The following is a 22389-nucleotide window of genomic DNA, read 5'->3' on the forward strand; positions in this document are numbered from 1 at the left end:
GTGAAATAAAAAATTGAAGCGAGTCACATCATCGAGATTTTTTGTGCCCAGTTGATAAATCATATCCAACAATCAAATTTCACATCTAACTATCTATAATGATTGTGACCTCTTTATCAAGTGAATAGTCTTAAATAGCAAAGACATGCAATTGTGCAGCCGCACAAGCATACCAAAGCATCATAAATAATGTTGCAGCTTCATGACTAAGAGGATCCATCCAAGCGTGTTTTAGAACACACGCGTCCCCAACTCACAATTCCCCTAAAATTTCAAACAATACTTTCCCTCGCTGACTCCACTCAGAACCTCGCCCCTCTCTCTCTCTCTCTCTCTCTCTCTGGGGCATTGCTAAATCCTCATCTCACATTCAGCCATTCATTTCTTGCCCTAAATTCATTCTGGATATGGAAATGGTTCGATACACCCAGGCACTTGATCCATTGACCACTCATGCATTTTAAAGGTGAATTCTCACTATTTTACAATACAAAAATTTACTTAATGTTCTCGATAATTCCTGGAACCTCTCATATCTCTTTGTTTTTAAGAGTTGGGAAATCTAGTGTTTTCTTGTGCATCTTTTCTAACATCGATGAAAATGTTATAACTGAATATTGTTGTGGATAGAACATTAATTATCACATTTTTCTCCAATGATCCTTTGTTTTTTTTTTTTTTTTTTGAGTTTTTGGTGATCAATAATAGTCGTTTTATGAATCGACTCTCCTATGCTTGCATTTCCTCTGTTCTTTTTCATTATTTTTTAAAAGCCAATGACTTTGTTACTCGTCTCACCTTTAATTCGCTTTGTCAATCAAACGTTCTTTATAATTAATCTTCGCTTCTTATCTAAATTTTCTTTTCCATTGATATCAAAATCACTTCTTTTGTTATTTTTCTACCATCGATTTAGATTGGCTGATCTTATTCTTACTTGTAATGTATGAGTGAGTAGCTTGCATCATATTGGTTAATTTACTACTGTTCTTTTGTTGTTATGCAGAGAGAGAAGTTTTATTTTATTTTATTTTTCGCTATTTATTTATTTTTTTTTTGGGGGAGGGTGGGGTGGGATAGTTAAGAGGGGAGAGGAATTTATGCAGGAATTGTCGGATTTTATGCATCTTGGTTAGAATGGCGAAGGTGGCTGTCCATGATTTCTCCTCTTCATCAACAATTGCACATTGTGCCTCCAAACTCCAATTTGAATCCACCACGAAGAGAAAGACACCTTTGGAGCTGAGAGTAAATTCATGAGCCTATCATTTCGTATTTTCTAAGCTTTTATTTGGTATTCATAAGGGATTTACTTGGTTTTTGACTTTTTTGTCATTCAAAGATCAAATGGTCATTGATACCTTTTGGAATTGTGTGAGAGAGGTTTACATAACCAAAATTGCAGATGGGCGAAGGTATCAAAATCAGAATGGATGTTATTTTGGGTTTTCTTTCTGGACCTTTGAATAATGTGTATGCATTAGTGTGAAGTATATATTTGTTACTTTTCTGTGTATGTTTTACCATTGGAAATGATAATTTTGGGCTTGAGTTATATAAAAATATATTCTTATATAAGTGTAATTGCAGTATTTCTGACTGATGTGATTTATGTTTGTAATTATGAATTCTTTGCGATGTGCAATGAATATCTTAAGAGAACAAAGGTTTTGCTTGCAATCTAAGATAAAAATTTAAAGATTTTAAATCAAATTCAGACGCATTGATACAATTGGGTTTATCTAATTTCAAATTTTAAAATACGTCTTCTACTTGGACCATTGTTTAGAGAGTATCCAGGCTTACAAAGTTCATGAGGGACAATAATGCTTAGAGCTGTGTCTAGAAACGGTTAATGTGTAATTGCAATCACCTTTTGATCTATATGTTTATCTAACTAGTGACAAGTACTTCTTATAACACGTGGCCTTAGTTAGCACTATTTTCAAAGGATTGTATTTGAAGCATTAATACCCAAGTGACTATCATACCATTTCAAACTGTAGTATTGGGGAAAACCACCAGCCATATGGTGGAAAACCATTTGCAACGACTATAAGTGGAAAACCATTTTCTTTTCTCTTTCACCTGCAAGTAAGCTGCTAGAGGAGGGCTACCTTTACCGTGTCTTTTTTGGTTTAAATCTTCTGCCATTCGTAAAGCATGGCTAACTCCTTTTTCTTCACCACTAGCTGGCATGGACTTGCTTTCCAAATGTGATTTCAATTGCTAGCCATCAAATGCAAATGTTGCCCATTCTTTAAACAACACTCTTTGCGTAGGTCACTAGGTGTTGATGGGTGGTAGTGGTTCTTTGGAAATATGATAGAATATTTCATATCACTAACAAACTTGCATGAGATATATGACACTAGGATATGTAAAATGTGCATGTATTCCTCACATACCAGGCATTCAATTTGGGTTAGAAGTAAAGGTTTCAGTTTGAAGACTTAAGTGTTTTTTTCTTTCTTTTTCTTTTTTTTCAAAGTACTCATGATACAGCAATGTCAGCATTATGTAATTAATATTTATCAATATTGAAATTGCAATGGCTCTGAGGTCCTAGCGATAGGATGCCACAGAGGAATAAAAAACTTCTATGAAATCTTTGTATTTCATTACAAACCGTATATAACTGAAAAATAGTTTTATGTAGTCTGTGGTTGCATTTCCTAACATGGTTCTGTTACACCCTTTGTGTTTCTCTTTATAGTTCCTCAATAAGGAACATATACTTTTCGACACTCTTCTCTTTGTTTGATCGTGGATACTTGGACAGTGGCCAAACCTGAATAACAATAGAAGTTCACAACCGCACATTATTCACTTGAGCCCAAGCACAATACAAAAAAATATTCTAAGTCTATTAGCTCCCAGTGAAAATTTTCTTTATCTTTAATAAGTAATCCTCCAATGAGCCCCATTTAAGTATACCAGTTCCCTTTGGATGCAGTGAAATTTTATGTCCTTTAATAAGGAATCCCCCAATTGGTCAATATGCTTGGCTAAGATAGACACTTGTCCATTAATTCATCTCTGATTGGCTAATTCTTGGTTTTGGTTTATTTTTTGCTTCTAAGAAGATACTAATATTCAACAAGTATTGTAATTGTATTGCACATAAACATATATGTTTTCCAACACAATACAATTCATATGTTAGTGGCAAGCCTGTTATTAATTTCTAGATCCATTCCTTAGCTGATTTTGAGAGTAAATTTCGCTGACAATTAGCGAAGTTGTTTAATTGCAGAACTTTTGGATCCTTGTGTCATAGTTGTCTTCCATTAAAAATTCCTAATATAACTGTATGAGATAAGATTCTTGATTCTATACAGAACTGGTTAAGTTTTTGATGCGTACCATTGTTCTTTCCTCTTAGGAAAGTTTAAACTTTGAAATAGGTGGGACAGTAATAACTGTCAGTTATGCTGTATGGTAACTGTTCTTCTATTGGAGAGGATAGATCTGTCTTTTGTGATTGGACATCCTCCAATTTTGAGTAACATATGCACTTCTTGGTCATTACGTGGTTGTAAGGGCAGCCTAGTCATTGTGTATAAGGCCAAAGGGGTTCAGTTAATTTTCTTTTTTAAATCTATTAACTGTTTTATATTAATTATGGATAGTTACAAGTAACAATGACATAACAAAAAAATAGGCACATTTTTTTGTTTAGTAGCTCAAAAAGGTGTTGGAGGACGTCTCTGAAGAGTTGTTAAAAGCTCCCTCCCTAGTGAGAAGATTGGCATCAGCATTGGCTTCCCTCCATACACGCCTCCATGAGATGCTAAGAGAGTACTAAGTTGCAAAATTTCATCGAAGAGATGGACCAAACACCATGGGCATGGGGAAGAGGCAGAGGCCTAGGAAATAGTGTTCTTAGAGTCACCTTTGATGATCAAAGCATTGCCTCAAGTCGGATTGAACTTTCTGAGACCAACAAGGAGAGCAAGGGCCTCAGGAAAGGTGGATTCAACGTGGCCGCTGGGGATGGAGAAGGAGATGAGGTTATTGCCATTATATGTTCTAAAGATGCCGTCAATATTCGAGGGGGCCCGAGTTGTCGAGAGAGCAACCATCAAAGTTAAGTTTGATTGTGCCCCTATCGGGAGGTCTCCACAAAGAGGCATGAGAGCTTCTGGTGGGTCGCAAATTCAGCTGGGCTGCCAATTCTGGAGGAAATCTGAGTAACAGAAGTTCCTGAAAGTCTTATGGCCCAAAAGGTAACGAGGTCAAGGATCTCGTCAAAGCAGTGATGGGCCGTGCTTCTTTGCCCTCCGACAATTCTATTGTTTCCCTTTAACCAAATTGTCCAATTTGTCGCTGCAATAGAGTCTCTCCAAGGAGTCCGGATTTAGACCATGGGGGTGAAAGTGAGGTGCAAAAGACATGGGGAATGGACTTTGGGGTGACCCATGTCCAATGGAAGAGGTGCAACAGTTTACTCCAAAGGGTGCTAACGAAGTCACATTGGAGGAAGACATGGTCATTAGTTTCGTCGTCTATGGTGTACAAAGCACACCTATTGGATAAGGCGAGGCCCCTACTTTGGATTTGATTGACGGTGAGGGCTCTATGGGAGAGGGAAATCCAAGCCAACATCTGAATTATGAGGGTTCAGTTATTTATTAACTGTAATAGGTAATTCACTTCCATCTCATTACCATATATAAGGTTTTAGGTGTCCTTAATGCAGTTATGAATGCTTTAGGAATGCATACGTTGCTGGTTATCCTTTCCATGGATATGATACCTTCATTTATGGGGTACTCTTGGGTCCATAGCTTACATCTTCGAGTAGCAAAAAGTAGCTCATTGTCGCTTGCCTATGTATCAATGTGAGATGCTGTGAAATGCCTTGCATTGCAGCTTGACTTCTTTCTACTTCATCCAAGATCTCAGAATTTGGTTCGCTTGTCCATAATATATTGACTGTTGTGACAAAGAAGCCATATGAATGGATGCATGCATATGTATTTGGTTATGTATATGCATTGTTTGTCCATATTCATCTATTGATTTTGTCTATAAATTTATTTATTCTATCTATCTATCTATTGGTCTGGATCTATATGCGTGTTTATCGCTTTATCACTCTGTCTATACACATACATGCAGAGAGAGAGAGAGAGAGAGAGAGAGAGAGAGAGAGAGAGAGAGAGAGAGAGAGAGAGAGAGAGAGAGAGAGAGAGAGAGAGAGAGAGAGAGAGCGAGAGAGAGAGAGAGAGAGGGTACTTACATAGTACATACATATATACAATGAATTTATATGCTTAGAGTGATTATCAATTATGTATCAATGTTGTGGGAATGCAAACTAATTTGTTGGTCATTATATTTGTCCTGCATCTTGGTAATTCGAAAAAAACCTTCTTGTTATGCTTTTGATATACTAGCCTGCATGCACGGTAGAATGTTACAAGTTTGTGGTATCTCATGCTATCTGTTTTCTTTAATCCACAATATGTTTATGTTTGTGTCTTCTCTACCTTTAAAAGTCCATCGAGTTCTCCCTTTGCTTATTCTCTTAGGCTATTTTTCATCTGTTTATCTTCTTATATCTATTCTCTTGACATATTGTTGTGCTCACTTTGGAACTTCCATTTGTTGATGTGCTGGATTGCACATGTCGTGTTCATTCTTTGAGTTGGGTTTGTTTCAAATATCTGTTCTTGATTTGTCAGTTCATATATGTTGTTTCAGCTTATTTGAAATGGATTTTTGTTTGGTGACTTTGCTCTGTAGAAGGTGTTAGTTTCCTGTGATTATTCCACATATTTCGTTGCATTTCCTATTAAGGTTGTAATGACTATGTTTCCTTATTGGCTTATCTCCTCTTTTATAGGGGGAGCAGTTGAAGCGGAAGCAATTTGGAGATCCTGTAGAGGGATCTTCCTCTCCTCTTTTTGGTGGTGATTGGTAAACATGAATGTTATCTTCTTCAGGCATTCTGGATGTCAAATCTGTCCAAAGAAATTTATTGTGACTTGTGTTTTTTGGGCACATTAGTGAAATACGCCATGGGCAAAAGAAAGCAGAGTCAACAAAGACACCAAGATACATTGATACTCGTGTTGATGATGTTTTCCCTGTTAAGAAGTTCAATGACTTGTTGCGGATTCATAGTGAAAAGCAGAAGGTCAGATTCTTGTTGAAAGAGATTTTTTTCTACATTTTAAATTCTTAATCTGTTTGACTTGACACATAATCTGTAGGTATCAAATCATGGAAATATATTCACAGATAGCATTTAATTGTCCTTAATAAAAAGAATCTTATGTAGAAAACTTTTGCTCATCTCAATCAAGAAAATGCTCTTTCTGCACGAGGGATTATTTTGAAAAGCCCATTCGAGGCTTGTCATTTGGCAGTGAAGAAGGAAGGACCACTTCCATGGTATGTTGTCCTTATGATGATATATTGTTCTTATTGGAGTGAAAGTTTAATTTTGTTTAGATGTTGTTGGAGCTCATTCTTGATGGAGTTCTTATTTAGTGTGATTTGAGGTTGTTGGGGGGACTTTATTGAGTGTCTTAAACTTCTTTATTTCTTGGCAAGGCAAGCACTTCAGGTTCACACAGTGGGCAGAAATGCTCTGAGAGCACATTTCGTAGTGTTGCTGAGCTTTCTCGTGGAAGTGAAGCATCAGGAAATCCACTTGACTTTGATATGGTAAACATTACAATTTTAGTTGTTTCATTTTGTAGTCGAAATTGCTATTCTTTGTTCTTCTTCAGGCAGTAACCTTTATCTTTTTTAGGATAAAGCACTCAAAGGACTGGGAACTTATAACCTTTTCACAGTCTTCCCTATGATTGCCAATTCCACTGGAATTTTCGGAGGGTTCCTCATCATCACACTCTTTGAGAATTGCTTGTCATGAGATTCACATTCCCACAGATAAAGTCCTTCTAGATTTTACTTTGAAAGTATGCTTGCGATTGGTTTCCTCCTCATCGATTAGTCCTTCTAGATTTTACTTTGAAAGTATGCTTGCAATTGGTTTCCTCCTCATCAATTAGTTGGTGAGTGTTATAGTTTATGTCTATGGTTTAGTTATGCATCTATCTTTGAATATGATTTGGTCATATGCTCATAATTGTTATATTGCCTTATCCTGTGTATTAGTCCATCGTTCTTACCTTTTCAATAACTGTTATGTGGATCATGCTTGCATGAATGCATACACATATTTATGCATCTATTTGTATGTGCTTATTTGTGTATTGTTTGCTAGTTATCTATACTAGTGTTGGTTTCAATATTCATCACCATCATCATCATCCGAGCCTTATCCCAACTATTTGGGGAAAGGTTGTCAAAATTTTTGGGCTTCTTATTGTGCAATTGTTTTGTTTTTACTGGTGAGATCTTACTTATCGTATCTATAATGGCACAAATTCATTGTAAATTTGTACAGTAATTCTAGGAGAAATACTTTGCAATATTAGTATGGTTTCCATATTTCCATAGTAATTCATAGTAAATTTGTACAGATCTTTGATAGTGGATGTTATCCTGCCTTGGCTTCCTTGATATGTAGTGTGATAATTGACCATAAAGGATTGGATCTACTATGTGCACATCTGTATAAACAACATTGTCCAGGGTTAAAGAATTAACTGGATGGCTAATGTTTCTTCAAGGCAAAATAAGTCACATTTGTTTTTGGTAGAAGTAAGCAATTTTCATTAAAATAAAATAAAATAAAAGATACAGAGGGTGGTTTGCATTGTAATTGAGTAATCGAAAACAAACTCCCAGATATTATCGCCTACGGCATAGCCATTAGCGATTAGGACTGTAGTCCTGACAAAAACAGTCTTAACTCACGCTCATGATCAAATCTACAAGATAATTTTATAACCACACGAGAAATCAATGACCATGATTTTTCATCATATAATCCAATACTTAAATCTGTATCTCGGTCTTCCAGTTGCATCCCATGAGATATGATATCCAACAGAATTTGGGTATGTATCCCACTCCTGGTATGAAGTCATATGGCAACCAATATTCTCCATTTTGTCTGCTGCGGTATTTGCTTCCCTATGCACATGTGGAATTTTCCATGTGATTTTGTTTAACGAAGCAATTACATTTTTCCATTTGGTTTGAACACACCAAGGTACCAAATTGGATCTTTTGGCCAAAATAATACCAAAAGCGTCACATTCAATCCAGACATTTGTGAAACCTTTTGTAATGATATATTCCACACCATAAATAAATGCATTAAGCTCCACGAGATAATTTGTTCCCATAGGAATAGGTCCTGAAAAAGAACCAAGCACGAATCTCTTAATATACCTCCAAAGCCCGACCTTCCTGGATTCCCCTTAGAGCATCCATCTATATTGAGTTTGACACATCTAGACACAGGTGGAAGCCATACCACCTCCAAAATCAAAGGATCTTTCCTTGGATTTTGGGTTATACCAAGCCTTCTTATGAGTAGTAAATCACTCACAGACTTTGCTTTCAAATCTCTCCAATAGACATGATTTTTTCATCAATAGCAATGGCATTGTTTACAACTTTCCAACTCATCAAGGAAACTCTGGGATGGATGCACTTACCAGAGATAGTATGTTTCCAAATTCTTTGATCCGGTATAGGGGCGTGGGGCAAATCAATTCCAAATGCAGCTCTTAAAAATTCATTTAAAATTGTAGAATGAACCATAGGAAAACACCATGCTTGAGGGTTACCTGAGATGAAATGTGACACCCTTGCTTTTGAGTTCTTGAATGCTGACAATAGAAGACCTGATTGAGAGGCAAGTGATGTATTTCCTACCCACACATCCTTCCAAAAATCAATAGATGAGACATTTCCAATTATCCACCTACATCTTGAAAGTAATTTCGGCCATACTTTTAATAAACCAGGCCTCACAGAAGAAACATGCGGTGTCGATCTCATAGAAGTATCCTCCTTGAAATATTTAGCAAAAATGAACTTTCGCCAAGTTGCATTCCTGTTTAAAACATTCTGGGCCAATTTCATCAAAATAGAGAAATTAACATCTCTTAGCCTTCTTAATCCCAAGCTACCTTCTTTGATAGGTTTACAAACTTTGTCCCAAGAGACTGTTATTCTTTTGATAACTCATGATTCCCAGTCCAAATAAAGTTCCTCATCTGTGTTTCCATCTCTTTTATCAGATTTGCTAGCCATTGATAGATTGCAAAGGAATGAATAGGCATACTCGCAATAACATAATGCGTCAGTTGAATCCTTCCTGCGAAACTTAAAATCTTACCTTTCCAACTCAATAATTTATCACGAATCCTTTCTAGTAGAGGTCTCAATAATCTTGCTCTGGGGCTCCTAAAAAAATCGGCACACCTAAGTATTTGAGAGGTAAGCATCCAATAGAAACCCAACAATCTTTTGATAACATATTGTTTGGATTGAGGGATCGACCCCCAAAATAACTCTGATTTGGAAAAATTTATTTTTAAACCTGAAGCCCCTTGGAAATTCAAAAGAAAATCCTTCAATCTTTTCAGCTGACGATAGTCTGCTTTCACAAAAATAAAGACATCATATGCAAACATAAGATGTGAGGGTACAACCACACCTCTAGGCCCATTCAAATATCATTTTCTTTTGAACCATATTAGCAATTCCTTTACTTGAAACCTCTTCTACTAGAATAAACAGAAGAGGTGCTAGAGGATCATCTGCCCAAAAGGTCCACCATTTACCAGAACCGAAATGTTAGCTGAATGCAGAATTTGCTTTACCCAAGACACAAATTTCGCTATAAACCCAAACTTGTTTAGTACTTCAAGAAGGAAAGGCCATTCAAGTGAATCCTATGCTTTTTGAAAATCAATCTTCAGCCCACAATGTCCACCATGAAGCTTTTTTGGAAAAGAGTTTAGCAGTTCCGAAGCCATGCAAATATTTGAAGATATTTGTTTGCCTTTGAGGAAAGCACCTTGTTCTTCCGATATAAGCTTTGGAGCAAATTACTCTCAACTTGTTGGCTAGAATTTTGGGAATAATCTTAAAAATAAAATTCCCCATACAGATTGGCTGAAATTTAGATAATATATCTGCACTTTGTTCCTTGGGGATTAACGTGATGAAATTATTGTTGTAGCCCTTAGGAATACATCCATCAATGACAAAGCTTCTACAGCCCGACAAACATCATACTTCATAATCTCCCAACAATGCTTGTAAAAAATTCCACCAAACCCATCTGGACCAGGTGAACTAAAGGCATCCATTTGAAAAACAATATCCTTTATTTCCGAGGGCGAAGGAACAACTTCGAGGAAGCTATTATCCGCCAGGTCTACCATATTTGGAATGAGGTTAAAGAGATCATTATTCATGGAACAACTTTTTGCTTTGAAAATTATTTTATAGAATTCCTCACAATAAGAGCCAATAGAGTTAAGATCGCCCAATTCCTAGTTTGATTCAGTCTTCAGAAATCGAATAAAATTTTCGATTTTTGAATTTTTTCCATTGAGTGGAAGTATTTTGTATTTCTATCACCCAATTGTAGCCATCTAACTCTAGACTTGGAAGCCCAGAAATTTTCCTGAATTGCAAGAGCATTGTGGACCTTCGTTTTTGCCAGACGTTCCAGCTCATCAATCATAGAATTGGCCCCAACCACTTCTTGTAATTCCTGGATATCACCTAGTTCAACCATTGCCATCACAGCATTCCTATCCACATTTCCAAAGATATTCTTGTTCCACATCTGTCCAATATGGCTTTAATGTTTTTTGTACCCTTCTTATTATTTGTCCATGAATGCCTTAGACCAGTGGTTAAAAAATCGGTGATCTGATCCGGAATTGGGCGATCTGGATCCGGTATCGCCCAAGTCGTTCCGGTTTTAATGAAAAAACGGGATGTGGATCAGTATTATTTTATTATTAATAAAACCTTGAACTTTGCTGCTAACCTGCTCTTGCCGCGTCAGCCAATTATTTTATTATTAATAAAACATTGAAATGCGCTACTGACGTCACATAATGTCACGCACCCACCCTGCTCCTGTTGTGTCAGCCAATTTTTTAATAAAACATCCTACATAATAATTATACCCCACATGGTGTAGCCTTCTTACACATCACACATGGCCATGCCACTCAACTCGTACGTATAGGTGTATACAAGTAACTTATATGTGCCATTCTTATCCCACATCTCTTCAATGTGGGACATTCTCTTTCAGATAGCCCAACGCTTGCACTACAAAACATAAAATACATCGGAAATTTTTCAATATTTTTAATGTAAGGAATAAATTTCCCAAATTTCTATCTAAAATAAAAAACAGCTACTACTCCAACTTAAAATGCAATAAATATTTTATTGAAATTTAATGTTCAAATAAAATATTTTTTTTAAAATAAAATACTTTCAACCCGATGGAGTAAATTTACAAAATGCTCGTGTTGGAGCACAACCGAATTAAAGGTTTGCTGGTATAAAATTGGCCTAAACCTCCGAAGTTATTTTTTATCAAATTCTACCCAATAGCATATACAATATTTTTATATAAAATATATATTTACCTACTTTTATTTACAGTATAATATTTTCAATCTCAGTTGGCTGGTATCTCAGTTGGCTGGTCAGTCCAACGGTCTGATGGCCAGTATGATATGAGGAATGGCTTCCACTTCTTTATTCTTATTTGTATAGTAAAATGATGATAAAAAAATGATGATAAAAAAATATTTGTATAGTAAAATGATGATAAAAAAATATAATACAAACCAATAATTCTAATTTCAATGTATAATAATGTGTTTAGTTAGGTTTTAATAAATGTTTAATTAGAATCATCATACAGAGAAAGAACATCTCAATATTCGCATGTTGATTCAAAAAAATGAAAGTTATTAAAGTCGTACACTCATTTCATATTGGATTCATATAAAACAACATTTATAGTGATGTTTAATAATTTTTTTGGATCTTTTTAAAGCTTCATCCGGCTGATCGGCAGATTCCCGATCCTGATCACTGATTCACCGATCCGAATGGGTTTTCGGGGTGTCCAATCGGTCGCACCGATCCTTTTTTTAAACCATTGCTTTAGACCTTCACAAGTGGGCTGAATAAGATCCAAAGAGTTTACAAAATTTGCAAACTCCTCACAAGAAGTTCTAATAGGCGGATTTCTCCCCACTTTCTCAGAAGAGACAAGGATAACATTAAAATCCCCCATATAGCTCTTCCCATATGATGCTACACCTAACCAAACTGGTTTGAGTATGGATTATACAGAAGAGCATCGATTCACCATTGCCATAAAAAATCACTGAAATACTTTGTTTAGAACAAGCAATAATATTCGGTGCTTTCATTGTGTTTTTCCAAAAAAGCTAGAGATTTGACTTTTGATTATTCCTAGAATTATGAACAAAATTTAAAATCAAATTCCAAGGAAGATAAAAGACATACAGGAGCCTTTGAAGGTATAATCATGGGTTCTGCAATGGCTAAAATTTATGTATTTTCTGATTTTAGCAAATTGTTGAGTGCAGCAATTGCCCTTTTATAAACTATCCCCCTTACATTCCAGAAAAAGATCTTCATTGGGATAACTTTGTATTCTTTAACTGCACCTTTGCAGCAACTCTGTCGGATCTCCTAGAGGGTGATATATCCACCCACTCAGACTTCTTTTTTCTTCCTCTTTTTTTCTCCCCCTTGACAACTTCCTATGAGACCTGATATTTAAGAGCCTCATCCTCTTCACCACGCTGTTGTCTTTCATCCTGAGAAGAAAGTTTTGTATCCTCTAGATCATAATGCACATCTTCATTATCTTTTTTCCCGCTCATCTCTTCTGCAAAAATCAGCTGTGGCTGCTGTTACTTTGGAATGAGGTCATCAATTTTTTGTACTTCTTGTACAAAATAAACAATGGCCATATTTCCAACCAATTTGGTAGAAACCACCTGCCTCTGACTGGTTCCTTGGGCAATTTGTCCCTGATCTTGTGTCTCTGGTACAATCTTCGATTGGGTTCCTTTTTTTGAACTGTGTTTCTTCCTTTGAGCGGACCATTCTTGATCTGTGGTTCCATGGATAGTAGAAGATGCACTTGCAGCCATATTACACTGCCAAGTATTAGATAAATCCGGTGTTGCATCAATTCTCTAATTATTATCTTCATTAACCCGTAAAGTGGCCAAACTGGTAGATTCAAGTTCCTCCACAATCGGGGCCGCAGCTTTTTCCTTTTTTTCTATCAACTGTTGTTGCATATTATCACCATCAGTAATTTTCTCATGATAGAACTAATTACTTTGTCTTTCTTTAGTGTGCACCTCATCTCTCTTTAAGTTTTTGCAACGTTTTTGCAATTTACCACATCATGGCCAATCAATTTACAAAAATTGCACTGCTTCGGTGGATTTTCCAAAACCACTTTTTGCATGAAAGATACTACCCCTGTTCCATCAATCTTTGGTCGCTCCACCATTATCTCTCTTGGGTATTCTTTATTGATATCAATATCAATACAAACATGGGCGAAATGACCACATGTTAGAGCTCTAGTATTTTATCACTATCGATTGGCGTACCAATAGCTTTGCCAAAGTGTACAAAGTCTCTGGCTCCCAATATTCTTGTTCAAGGTCCAGGAAGCAAACCCAAATCAAAGCATGATCCATCCTTTGCATTGATGGATTAAAATCCGGCCTCCACTGCTGTAGCCAAAGAATTTGCCCATCCAATCTCCACGGTCCTCCCTTCCACACAAGAATCATATCATTTTGATTCTGGAATTTTATATGTATGAACCCTCTTCCAAGAAGAATCAAATTGATTGGTGAAGTTAATTTCCATAGATCTTTTACAATAGATCTTATTTTGAAGATACTGGTAGCAAACAAATTTATTCTACCAATTAAAGAGAACTTACAATATTCTAAACCTCTTTGATATGCCTGATTTGGCACACAAACTTTCACGAAAGCTCCGACTCTATCAGGAGATGGGAGATCTTCGACAACAATTGATCTTGGCTGAACCCCCGCTGTAACATCAGCAAATGATCTAGGTTTTTTTGGTAGATCCTCAACACCTACCAGTGATTCAAAAAGCGGACCACCCAGCGCTTAGGCAGTCCAGAAGGAATGGGCGCATCGCCTAGGTGTGGGCGCATCGCCTAGTCCTAGGCGGCCAATCTGGGCGGTAGTCCCTGAGCCTAGGAGGTACAGAACCCGCCTGTGCCCCGCCTAGGCGGTACGGAACCCACCTAGGTGGGCGCCTCGCCCAGAGGTGGAATTTTTTTTTTTGTATTGATTTTTTTAACAAAAATATAAAAGGTTAGAAGGATGGTTTTAATTTTATTTGAAACCTAAAACTAAAAGGAGCCCATTTTAGAAAGAGAAAGGCTCCAAAAAACTAGTTTTTGGTGATTTCTTTAGGATTGAAGGGTTTATCAAAGTCGACAAAAATTGATCAAAACATCACTCATTGATATTAGATTTAATTTTTGATGTTTTATAAATCTATTGGGGGGTTTTTTAGAAGATTTTGAGTCCTTAGAAGCATCTTTAAGGTGAAAATTTGAAGATTGAGCAGTCAAATTCAAAGTAAGTGCCCTAAATACCTAATTTTTATTTTTTATACTTTATATCTTTTTTTTATTCAAATGGGTATCCTTTTTGGATTCGACTGGGCTGCCTAGGTTCTGGGCACCCGCCTAGGCGCTAGGCGGCTCGGACCCCCCCAGGTCGCTTAGGACCTGCCTAACATTTTTGAAACACTGACACCCACACGCCGCTCCATGCTTAGAAGGAAGATGTCTAGCATTTTTTACTGTACATATTGAAATTGGGTTTTCTAGTTAACTGCTTTTGTTGTGATGTAAGCTGTTGTAGGAAGGTCATGTTTGCCAGTAAGCAGAAATACCAGATGCTAATTTTTTTATTGTGGTAGATCAGCAGAACAACTTTTCTCTAGTGGTAGGCTCTTTTGTAATATAGGATTCTGTACTTTCCTTTAGTCCGGTAATTAATCTTTTTAATTATGTGACATATTTGAAATTGATCATATAATATTGTGTCATTTCATAATATTGGTAAGCTCTATGATATTGAGTTGCATTTATGGCATACTAAAACTTGCTGTTGTGTTCGTTGTGTTGATTGCCTGCAAATATGTCGGTTTTAATTTCATGCTAACTTGCTTTAAAGATTTCATTGAAGTAGATCTATATCTTTATCTATGGGACATTTTTGGGGAAAATTTCAGACGCTTTCAATTATCATTTATGAAAATTTGTCATGCAAGTATAATCTTTCTTTACAGTATATGGAGTTTGTTATAGTATTAGTTCAGGTAGTACTAATACAGCTTATTACTAAAATAAAGAATCCGGGGTTACTTCTTGGTTATGACCTTACTCGGAATTATATTTCTTTATCTTCTTCATTTTTCTTTCTCATTTTCTCTCTCCGATGAAAAGCCTTGTTGATTTGTTCAATTTGCTATATTTGTCATAAGCTATCATTTATTTTTATAATTAAATGTTTGTCAAGATTCATCTGTGTTGTTTTTCTGTTGTCAAGTAATTTGAAATATTTTATTGTCCCTTTGTGTTTTCTTATGCTTACCTATTTTTGTTTTTATTTTGTTTGTCGTATTGTATTCACTTTAATGGGCTGGTCATGGAAATTTCTAATATCACAGAATTCCTTGACTATTTTGCAGTTTATACTTCGGAATTTGTGGTGTTATTCATTGGTAGTGTTATTCATTGGTAGTGATTTTCCAGATATAAAAAAGCACTCCTGTAATGCCTATTTTTCTCGGTCCACTCGTGGTTTGTGAGCCTTGCTTTGGGAGAATGTGAGTTATATGCTGCCATTCTTTTGCACTTTTGAGGCTTCTTGTTGTGATGCGTTTAAAGATTCCCTCCAGAACATCAATCTTGGGTTTGGCAACTACTTATTTGGTTTCTATGGTTATATACTTAATTTAGATAATTGATTTCAAGAAGGACAGGGCAATAACTAGGAGAACCAAATCTCTTTGTTCCAATTTGGGAAAGATTCATCAATATGTCAAATGTTGAAGAGACTGTAATATAGATTCATAAAAATGTTCTAAAAGAATACGGGATTTACTATCCTTGTGGTGGTTAAGTTTAAACCAGCTCATGAACAACTTAGCTCTGGCCTTTGAGCTATGCATTGACTTTTATCACGTCTAGCTTGGCCATCAATGTCATTTCCATGGGCTTTAGGCATAAACTTGCTGATCTTTACTCCTAATGAGTGGTGCCTTAAATCATTCCTTTTGTACGCCATGCTCAAAATAGGGTTGTCAATTGCATTAATTCATGATCATTTTTCTCTTTTATACTTGTCACACTTCTTTTGCTAGAAGTCACATTCTTTTGGTTTTTGCAGGAAAGCTGAGTTTATCTGTTGAAGAGCTTTGCTGATGCCTATTTACTACTTTGGATTTGGAGAATGTCTCATCTCTTAGTCTTTCTTTAGTAGTCGATGCATACAAACATAAACTGTTTACGTAACTTTCAGTTGATGTATCATCATTAGATGTCACTAACTTATACCAAAAAAGTCTTTCCCATTCACCTACTTTTGCCACTTGTATATTTCTTACTACAACAATAATAAAAGAAAGAGATACTAAGCAAAATAATCGAATCATCAACATCGTCAAAGCCTTTTTCAACTAATTGGGGTTGATTACATGAATCCTGGTCTGCCATTGCTCTATTATGGGCTATATACCCTCAATGAAGCCATAAGTTCCCATATCTTTTCTCAATACTTCCAATCATATCCCTTTGGGTCTATCCCTTGCCTTTTTTTAGCCTTCCACTTGAACTAAATTACACCTCCTAACAGGTGTTGTACTGGGTCTGCGCTACACATGGCCAACCCATCTAGGTCTATTCTCTCATCTTATCGTTTATTGGTGCCACACGTAAATTTTTCCAAATATATTCATTTCGAATTTTATCCCTTCTTGTCTTGCCACTCATCCATCTCAATGTCCTCATCTCCGCTACACTCATCCTATGAGCATATTGTTTTTTGACTGCCCAACATTTTGCCCCATAGAGGAAAATTAGTCTCACAATTGTCCTATAGAACTTGTCCTTTAGCGTCATTGGTATGCAGCGATCACATAAAATTCCAGTTGCATATTTCCTCTTCGCTCACTCAGCTCTAATTCTATGTGTGATTTCCTTAGGGCTAATTTGGATGTACCCAAAATTAGACTATTTTTGGATTGCAATAAAAAAATCTTGTGAAACCTACTTTGACTGTTTGGACAACTGAATGCTTTTCCTAGATTTTTAGTTTGAAAGAAAAAAAAAATCCCATATCAAGGAAAAAATTGCCATCCAAAAAAATTCAAGTTAGACTTGAATTTTTTTTGGCTTGAGTCACGTTTCTCACGCCTCTCTCTCTAACCCTCACGCTCTTCCCTATCCTCCCTCCTCATCTCCTTCTACTCTCTCTCATGCGCGAGAAGAAAAGCATTTGTAGGAGAGGCACAAGAGAAGGGAGAGACACCGAGTTGTACGCGGCTAGAGAGAGGAGGAAGAAAACCTACAAGAGCTTCTTCGTGCCTCTCTGTAATTTTTTTCTCTTTCTCTTACATGGACACAGAGCACCTATGGTAAGGGCTCCTTCACGTGACTCTGTTTCTGCGTCTTGCATGCAAGAAGTGTTTTTTAACTCTGAGACCTGTTATGATCAAAGCTTGTTTTTGCTTCGTTTATGTATTGAAAAGGGCGATAAATCATGATATTTATTGTAGATCTTTGCTTTGGTCGTGCCTTTTGCCTAGAAATTGTTTTCTGGAGTATGAAATGAAGAAAGCTTAGGTAGGAGCTTTGAAGACTGATTTTCCTTTTTTTTCTTAGTTTCTTCTTTGTTTATGCTTTGCTTTTGACTAAGTTACTGAGAATGATATTTGGATTGAAGGAGTTGGAAGGAAACATGAATTTATTTGCTTTATGTGTTAGCATTTTAGCACTTCATCTAATTTTCAGCAATAGATCTTCGAGTTATTTGATCGAAATAAAGTGAAAATTATGACTTGAATGAACAAAAGAACAGAGTCCAAGGAGCTTTTATTTGATGCCTTTAGGTGTTGTAGATTAGATTCTTGAAGGGTTTTGACGAATATTAAGTGGAAATTTTTGGATTAAACTAGAAAGAGATGAAGAGGACATTGCATTTATTTTCCTTTTTTTGAGTTTCTGAGTGCTTCTCCTTGCTTTGCGATTGCAGGTTTGAGGCAATTGTGGTGGAAAAGCTAGAAAGAGCATTGATAGTGACAAAAAGACATAGGGTGTTTGCTTCTTACTGTTTGTACACCTCTTCTATGATGTTATGGTGTTGAATTGTTGGGAGCGGGAGCTTTTTATATAGTCTATGGTTTCTTAAGTTTGACAAAAGTATAATACATGGTAAGGAGAAGAATTATTGAAAAGGGCACAGAGGACAAACTTACCTGCCATGTTTACGTATGTTAATATTAGCAAAGTAAGGAGCCAGGACGTTTATCTGTAGCAATTGAAGTGTTTGGAATTGTTTTACCAAAGTGAAGAACCATACAGAAGAGGTTCAACGAGCAAATAAGAGCAAGGACGCTCTATTTTGGGTCCCTTTTGTTTATTATTGTGGAGCAAATAGGAAAAATATGAATTTAGAATTTATTGTAATGCATCCAAACAAACATATCTGGCAAATAAAATTTTCTTCTCATATTTTAATAGACATCAGAACAGTCTACCAACACAATAAAATAAAACGATAATGTTTTTCAATTGAAGAAGAAAATAATTGCATTTTTTTCAATGTGTATTTTTTTCTTTGACATCCAAATTAGGCCTTAATCTCTCAATTTTCTTAGATTATCAATCAAAGATATCGAAAGTGTGCTCTTTTTGGTATTTCTTGGCCATCAATCTTAATTACTTATTGTCTCTACTCCTATTATTACTAAAATTGCATTTTATATACTCTATCTTAATCCGCCAATTCTAAAACTTTTAGATTTTAAAGCATCCCTCGAAAGGTTTAACTTTGTGTTGATACCGTTTTGGGTTTTATCGATCAAAATTATATCGTCTACGAACAACATGCACCACAATACATCATCTACCTCATCTTGTAGGTGCTTAGTTAAGTTGTCTATAACAGAAAAAAAGGTATGATCTCAATGCTGACCCTTGATGTAGACTTATTATTATTGAAAACTCACTCATCTCTCCACTAGTTATTCATATCCTAATTAGCACTCCATCGTCTCTCAATAAGTCGATGTAGTGTCTAGAGACTCCTTTCTTCTCTAACACTAACCAAATCAAATCTCAAAGTAATCTATCATAAGTTTTATTTAGATCAATAAAAACCATATGGAGCTATTTTCCCTTCGCCCTAAACTTCTCAATTAGTTGCCTATGTAGGAAAATAGCTTCAGTTGTTAACCTCTTCGGCATAAAACAGAATTGGTTTTTTGATACACTCATTTCATTCCTTAGTCATTGCTCATTCACTCTCTCCTAGAGCTTCATAGTTATTGATCCTTCAATAGTTCGTATAATTATGTGTCTCTCCTTTGTTCTTGTAGATAGGTACCATAATACTTTTCCTCTATTTGTCGAACATTTTCTTTATTCAACAATTTGGTCAACTAGTCAATGCCAAGCTTTCTCATGCACTTTCAAATCTCTATTGGGATACCATCTGGTCTTAAAGACTTTTCTATCTTCATCATTTTCAGAGTTTCTTTCACTTCCGATATCCTAATCCTACAAATATATCTGTAATCTCTGCCTTCATTTATGCCAACGGTTCCTTCTACCGCTATGTTCCCATTGTGTTCATCATTTAATACTTTTTAAAAATAAACTCTCCACCTTTTGTTGACCTCGTCATCTTTTACCAAGAATTTTTTTATTAATGCATTTAATATGGTCTATATCTTTGCACTTTTGCTCTCTCATTTTTGCTAATTTGAATGCATATTTTTTATCTTTTCTATTGCACTATTAAGTTTTATAACATGATCGTTTTTTGCTAATGGCCTTTTGAACTTCATCACTCTACCACCAAGTGTCTTTATCAGAATTTATTTTCCCTCTAGATTATCCAAAAATTTATTGTGCCATTTTCTTGATATAGTCAGCCATCTCATTCGTCATAACATTGACCTCATGTTCAAAGTTCTATTTTGCTTCTTTAGCTAATTTATGCCTAAATAAGTTTATTTTTTCATTTTTAAATTCCAACGCCTAGTTTTTGGACACTTATTAATTTTACCCCTTCTCTTCCATGTTTTTATACAAACGTCCATAACCACGAGCCTATGTTGCCCAGTGAAACTCTCTTAAGAGATAATCTTGCAGTCTTTACATGATGGTCGATCTACCTTCTTAACTAAGAATAGTTATTAAATATTCATCTCCCGTTTTAAAGTAAGTATTTGCTATTGCTAGATCGTAGGCTATAGAAAAATCTAGAATAGCCTCATCCATCTCATTTCTTTCACCAAATCCATATCCCCCATGTAACCCTTCATGTCCTCTACTATCTTTCCCTACATGACCATTTTAAGTCTCCTCGTAAAAAAGTCCTCTCTTCATTGGTATGTCTTGGACGATTCCATCCATGCCCTCCCAAAATTGTCTTTTAATTCTATCATTTAATCCTACTTACGGTGTATAAGCAGTAATTATGTTAATTATCTTTTCCCCTTATACAAGTTTAATTAATAGGAGCCTATCACCTATTCTCTTGACATTAACTACTTTATTTTTTTAATTTTTATCTACTATTATGCCTACGCCATTTCTATATTTATCCTTTCTTGTCTATCAAAGTTTATACGAATCTATTTCTTTAGCTTTCTCTCCTTCCATTTAGTTTCATGTGCACATGCTATGTTTACTCTCATTCGTCTCATTGTATCCACTCATTCCATATTCTCACCTGTAAGCGTTCCTACATTCTATGTGGCTAGAGGAATCCTATTCTCTTAGATTAACTTCTTTACCCGTGCTCATCCAGAATGTCGTAGGAACCCTTGCCTATTTTTTATCATTTTGGAGAGCGCCCTAGCCAACCCTTGCTCATTTCTCATTGGACGCAGGTTGCAGTATAGCGCATCGCCTCTGGGGATCGTCCTAGCATAAGCAGATAGTGTAGTTTTAGGATTCATGATAAGTTTTGGCAATGTTTTACGTTGGCTGCCTACCCTATTACAACCCAACTTATTTACCCAAGCATAGGACGGGTTAAGGACAACTTTAAGGTTCTCACCCTTCTTAGACCAGTCCTCCAACAAAGGTTCTCACCCAATCTAATCCTAAGACTGATGGGTCAGGCATAACTTCTCCAGCTGTGTCCAGATAACTGGAATGATCAATTTTATTCAAGAGTCAAGACGTCAATTTATATAATGACATATAAATTAAACTACCATGTCATTTGCTTACCTTGATTCCATATTTGAATTCAACCAAATGTAATAGGAAGAGGACCAGCCCAAGTAGGTGCAACAACAACAACTGATGATCCCTTCACCAAACCTTTATTTGCTGCATGAAGCGCTATATAACTAATACACGAGGGCAATATTATCTTTTTGAGAAAATTGCTCTTTACTCAAATTTCTTATACTGCATCGAGGAAAAGCAATCCAAATCTAATGATTCATCTATAGAACTAAGAATCTGTATCATAATAAGTGAATCTGATGCCATCCCCTCTTCATAATTTTAGTCAAAAGAATCCCGACACTTCCTTGTTTCATTAAGAATCCAAGTCATGATAAGTGTGAGAGAGAGTATGTTGGGGGCCAAATATTGTTGGTGGTATAAGATCAAGGAGCTAGAAACTCAACTTAAAAATTTTCGGTTATTTGAAACCATAAGGATTTAAATGTTGAAAAACTTGAGGGAAGAGATGGATCCACTCCTAAGATTAGGACTAGTGTCTTGAGACTATCGATCGCAAAGATAAGGCTTTTACCAGATCTGTAAGAAGTTTGTAAATTTCAATGTCCCTTTTCATGGCCATGAAACTCTTCTTAAAGAGGGATGAAGGAGGTTGTTCTCCAACGTTCAGCTTCCTCCTGAAATCTTTGAGAAAACGTGGCCCTGTAATTTTGGTAAGTGGGTGGTTACTTTCTAGCCATTAGATAACGGTACTTTCTCTCTCTGAGAATCATCCCTCTTTTAGTGATAAACATTAAATTATAAAAGAGAGAAATATTGCATGTTTAAAGGTCTCATGGCCATACACACGTACCAACATCTTCTACTTGGCCATAAGGGCCAGATATATTGAAATATCATAATCTTTACCACTTAATGAATTTAACATT

The 22389-nt window shown here is 36.0% G+C and overlaps 1 protein-coding gene across 16 annotated transcripts; it reads left to right on the top strand.

Moving 5' to 3' along the window:
- The first annotated feature begins 164 nt into the window (after positions 1–164).
- Positions 165–18663, top strand: LOC18430617 (uncharacterized). 16 transcript variants are annotated; one of them, XR_016051034.1, is made up of 8 exons: positions 213–466; positions 1007–1248; positions 5852–5925; positions 6016–6145; positions 6290–6402; positions 6565–6678; positions 6767–6935; positions 18288–18663. XR_016051034.1 is itself a non-coding variant. In XM_088860494.1 (8 exons), the coding sequence occupies exons 2-7, from the start codon at positions 1138–1140 to the stop codon at positions 15841–15843; spliced, it is 657 nt and encodes a 218-aa protein (XP_088716620.1). In that variant the 5' UTR covers positions 213–466; positions 1007–1137; the 3' UTR covers positions 15844–15861; positions 18288–18663. The 16 variants fall into 16 exon arrangements, 11 of the variants coding, with proteins under 11 accessions (XP_011622047.1, XP_088716620.1, XP_020520766.1 ...); XR_016051037.1 differs by lacking the exon at positions 6767–6935 and adding an exon at positions 15724–15861; XR_016051038.1 differs by lacking the exon at positions 6767–6935 and adding an exon at positions 15788–15861 and having other exon boundaries at positions 6570–6678; positions 18288–18443.
- The last annotated feature ends 3726 nt before the right edge of the window (positions 18664–22389 follow it).

This window comes from Amborella trichopoda, chromosome 3 (genome assembly GCF_054954075.1).
Source record: "Amborella trichopoda isolate Santa Cruz 75 chromosome 3, AtrichopodaSantaCruz75HAP2 v2.0, whole genome shotgun sequence".
Lineage (NCBI taxonomy): Eukaryota > Viridiplantae > Streptophyta > Magnoliopsida > Amborellales > Amborellaceae > Amborella > Amborella trichopoda.